This window comes from Etheostoma spectabile, chromosome 2 (genome assembly GCF_008692095.1).
Source record: "Etheostoma spectabile isolate EspeVRDwgs_2016 chromosome 2, UIUC_Espe_1.0, whole genome shotgun sequence".
Lineage (NCBI taxonomy): Eukaryota > Metazoa > Chordata > Actinopteri > Perciformes > Percidae > Etheostoma > Etheostoma spectabile.
Genome location: NC_045734.1, coordinates 31,239,705 through 31,244,526, shown reverse-complemented (window position 1 = coordinate 31,244,526; position 4,822 = coordinate 31,239,705). Strand labels below are relative to the sequence as shown.

At 47.1% G+C, this 4,822-nt stretch overlaps 1 protein-coding gene across 1 annotated transcript in view; it reads left to right on the top strand.

Moving 5' to 3' along the window:
- LOC116702454 (titin) overlaps positions 1–4,822 on the top strand; it is a 155,013-nt gene that overhangs the window by 112,788 nt on the left and 37,403 nt on the right. The window contains exons 87-92 of the mRNA XM_032536656.1: positions 77–388; positions 1,266–1,556; positions 2,190–2,489; positions 3,077–3,218; positions 3,458–3,621; positions 3,830–4,132. Coding sequence (XP_032392547.1) covers positions 77–388; positions 1,266–1,556; positions 2,190–2,489; positions 3,077–3,218; positions 3,458–3,621; positions 3,830–4,132 — 1,512 coding nt within the window. The remainder of the gene's footprint in view (positions 1–76; positions 389–1,265; positions 1,557–2,189; positions 2,490–3,076; positions 3,219–3,457; positions 3,622–3,829; positions 4,133–4,822) is intronic.

The window sequence follows — 4,822 nt, the reverse complement described above, 5'->3', positions numbered from 1 at the left end:
CTTAGACTTAGACACTTAGACTTACAGAGTTACAGGTACAGTTTCTGACGCTGATCTTCTCGTCCTTCCTGCTCAGATCCTCCTGGAAAGCCCGAGGTGACGGACATCACCCACTCCTCCGTGTCCCTGTGCTGGACCGTGCCGGCCAACGACGGCGGCAGCAAGATCGTGGGCTACGTGGTGGAGAGGAAAGTCTACAGCGCAGACGAATGGGACGACAACCGCTGGCTCAAGTGTAACTACACCACCATCAGCGAGAACTACTTCACCGTCACCAACCTGGGGGAGGGGGAGACCTACGAGTACCGCATCATCGCCAAGAACGCCGCCGGAGTCCACAGCGCTCCCTCCGACATCATCGGACCAATCACATGCAAGGACGAATACTGTAAGTCAGTGACCCCCAACCAGGGGTACTTATATCCTCTATGTATACCTTGGGTATATAGTCACACAGCTAGGGTATCCCAGCTGTGTGAATATATCAGGGCTGTAGTCAAGACCACCTTAGTCAAGTCCAAGTCAAGACTGAATCCAAAGGGGTTCAAGTCCAAGACAAGACCAAGTCCAAAAAGGTTTGAGTCTGAGTCAAGTCGAGCCCAAGACAAGTCCAAGACAAGGACTAGTCGAGTCCAAGACAAGACCGAGTCCAAAAAGGTTTGAGTCAGAATCAAGACCGAGTTCAAAAAGGTTTGAGTCTGAATCAAGACCGAGTTCAAAAAGGTTTGAGTCTGAATCAAGACCGAGTTCAAAAAGGTCCAGGAAAGACCATATCAAGACATTGTATCAAGACAATAATTTTGGGTTTCATTTTCCCTCAAAAAATTATTATCAACATAATAAAGACACCTGGACTCGGTCCAGACCAGAAGCCCAAAAGCCAGATCTGGCAAGATCAGAGACCGAGTACGAGACAAGTCCAAGTACAAATACTAGTGAGAATGAGACCATAGAAAAACGGTCTGAGTCCGGACTCGTATCTGAAGTCCAAGACTGGACTTGAGTACTACAGCCCTTGTTCATATGGTCTATTATATATATATATATATATATATATATATATATATCCATATGATCCATTATGGTGCTACAGCAGCTATATCTATATATATATATATATATACAGATATAGCTGCTGTAGCACCATAATGTTGCAGTTATGAAAACTAGCAAATAAGCAGTAGCTAAAAGAAAAAGTGAAAATGAAAACATGAATAACTGAGTCATCACTGAGAGGAAACCGACCGTCTGTTCTTCTTCTGCAGCGCCTCCGAAGGCGGAGCTGGACAGCAAGCTGGTCGGGGAGACGGTGGTGGTCACCGCCGGCTCGGACCTGGTGCTGGACGGCGCCGTGGGGGGTAAGCCCGAGCCCACGGTGTACTGGTCCAAGGGAGACAAGGTCCTGGAGCTCGGGGAGAAGTACTCGCTGAGCTACACCTCCACCCGGGCCATGGCCGTCATCAAGAGCTGCAACCGCTACGACACGGGCCGCTACGTCCTCACGGTGAAGAACGCCAGCGGAGTCAAGATGGCCGCCGTCACCGTCAAAGTCCTGGGTGAGCATCCGAGAACCAGAACCGGAATCGGGTCCAATTAGATCTCTCTATCTATCTACCTCTCCATCCATCTATCTCTCTATATAGATATGTAGAAACATGATACCTTGTAAAAGTCTATATTATGGTTTTTTCAGCTTTTTTGGGTTATTTTAACAAGTTTTTGTTGCTTTTTGTCAACGTTATTGTTGCTTTCTTAACTTTTTGTAGTTTTTTTGCTGCGTTTGCAACATTTTGAAAAAACATTATACTTTTAAAACTCCATATTAAGTATAAGGAAAAAAAATCATCTTAAAAAAATAATCATAAACAATATTTGTAAAAAAACACGATATTTGTACAAATTAAAAGTTGTTTTGCATTTAATTCTGCTTTTTTATGTTTGTTGAAAAAAAACACGATACTTTTAAAATTTGATTTTTTCAGCTTTTTTCAACGTTTTCGTAGCTTTTTTGGACATTATTGTTGCGTTTTCTGACATTTTTGTTGCCTTTGTCAACATTTTTGTGTCCACCATCTCCCCGTCCTGCGACTGTCTTCGTCCTCCTGAAACGAGAAGATGGTTTTAACTCATTTAACCACATTTAAAAGACAGATGCGTGAGTGTCTGATCTGACTCTGTCCGTCCTCCAGACACCCCCGGCGCTCCGGCCGATAAGATCACCATCAGCAGGGTGACGGAGGAGAAGTGCACCGTCTCCTGGAAGATCCCCCTGGAGGACGGCGGGGACATCGTGTCCCACTACATCGTGGAGCGCCGCGAGACCAGCCGCCTCAACTGGGTCATCATGGAGAGCGAGTGCAAGACGCTGTCCTGCGTCAGCAGCCGGCTGATCAAGAACAACGAGTACGTGTTCCGGGTCCGAGGAGTCAACAAGTACGGCGTCGGCGTCCCCCTGGAGTCTGACCCCGTCATCGCCAGGAACGCCTACAGTAAGCCCCCCCCCCTCACTGTTTAATACACACCATGTATACATGTACTTTATATATATTAGTATGTATATTAGTATGCATGTACGTCATCACCAGGAATGCCTACAGTAAGCCCCCCCACCCCACTGTTAATACACACACCATGTATGGGAGTGTGTAGAGTTTGTACAGTAAATAACTAATGTATGTAAATTAGTCAGTATGTAAATAAGTAAGTGTGTAAATTAAGAAGCATGTATGAAAGTAAGTGAGTATGTAAGTATTTGAGGATGTAAATAAGTATGTATGTAAGTGAGTGAGTGAGTATGTAATTATGTAAGTATGTAAAAGAGTAAGTTAATTAATAAGTATGTAAGTAACTATGTAAGTAAGTGAGTGAGTGAGTAAGTACTAAAATACTTAATAAAAGTATATACAAATATAGCTATATAAGTAAACATACTGTTTGCAATTTTCCCAGTTTTCTGAGATTGTAAAAGCCATTTTTTCTGCACGCCATGATGTCCCGTTCCAATGCAGTTAGGCATCCTGGAACAGGATGTAGATTAGTTTCAGGGACCCGGTCTGATCTGCCCCTCTTTCCTCAGCCATCCCGTCCCAGCCGGGCACCCCCGAGGCCACGGGCGTGGCTAAAGAGCACGTCGTCATCGAGTGGCTGAAGCCCGAGAGCGACGGAGGCAGCGAGATCAAGACCTACCTGGTGGACAAACGGGAGGCCAGCAGCACCAGGTAGGTCCTAGTGGTCCCTAATACTGGATCTGAAGTCTCTTTATATAGACCTTAGTGGTCCCTAATACTGTATCTGAAGTCTCTTTTATATAGACCTTAGTGGTCCCTAATACTGTATCTGAAGTCTCTTTATATAGACCTTAGTGGTCCCTAATACTGTATCTGAAGAATCTTTATATAGGCCTTAGTGGTCTCTCTCGGTCTCCTCATGGGTTTCTGTCCTCTCTACCTTGATCTAGGTGGACCCGGGTCAATAAGAACTACACCATCTACGACACCCGTCTGAAGATCACGGGCCTGCTGGAGGGCAGCGAGTACCAGTTCAGGGTGACTGCGGTCAACGCCGCCGGGGACAGCCAGCCCAGCGACGCCTCGGCCTACATCCTCTGCAAAGACCCCACATGTAAGAGGTCTCTCCGGCGAGTCCGGCGGCCATTTTAAAAACCCAAACTGGGAGCCCAGGTCCCTGCCCTGCAGAGATCCCCTAGGGCTCCATCCATCAGTTCCAATCCCTTCATTATTAGGATCATTTCATTTAACGTTGAAAATGATTTTGTAGGGATCTCCAATCTGGATCCCAAACTAAGACTAATTGTTGGTTCTGGTCCCAGATACCCCGGCTCCCCCGTCCACGCCGCGCATCACGGACACGACCAAGCACAGCATCAGCATGACGTGGACGCGGCCCATGTACGACGGCGGCTCGGACGTCAGCGGCTACGTGGTGGAGATCCTGGAGGAGGGCACGGAGCAGTGGTACCGCGCCACCGCCAAGGCCCTCAGCACCAACCAGTACGTGGCCGCCGGCCTGGCAGCCAATAAGAAGTACCGGTTCAGGGTCGCCGCCGTCAACCGCAAAGGCACCGGCGAGTTCAGCGAACCCAGCGCCGAGGTGGAGCCGCTGGAGAGGACCGGTGAGTCCCTGCACGTCCATCCATCAGGACACTGGGACTCAAAGGACCCATGTTGTCCTCATATCGTCTTCATGTTGTCCTCATGTTGTCCCATGTTGTCCTCATGTTGCCCTCATGTTGTCCTCATGTTGTCCTCATGTTGTCCTCATGTTGTCCCATGTTGTCTTCATGTTGTCACATGTTGTCCTCATGTTGTCCTCATGTTACCCTCATGTTGTCCCCATGTTGTCCTCATGTTTTCCTCATGTTGTCCCATGTTGTCCTCATGTTGTCCTCTTGTTGTCCTCATGTTGTCCCATGTTGTCCTCATGTTGTCCTCAAGTTGTCCTCATGTTGCCCTCATGTTGTCCCATGTTGTCCTCATGTTACCCTCATGTTGTCCTCATGTTGTCCTCATGTTGTCCTCATGTTGTCCTCATGTTGTCCCTTGTTGTCTTCATGTTGCCCTCATCTTGTCCTCATCTTGTCTTCACATTGTCCCCATGTAGTCCTCCTGACCTCAGACTAACTAGTCCCTCCTTCAGGGGGGACACAGGGAATGACTTGAATGAAGTCATACAACCAGTAAAAGCATAGTAATTAAATATTATGAGTAATAATAATATGAAATCGGGCTTAAATGTAATTTTCCCACAACAAGGTCTATCCATTGATCTGATTGGTTCAGGTCTATCCATTGATCTGATTGGT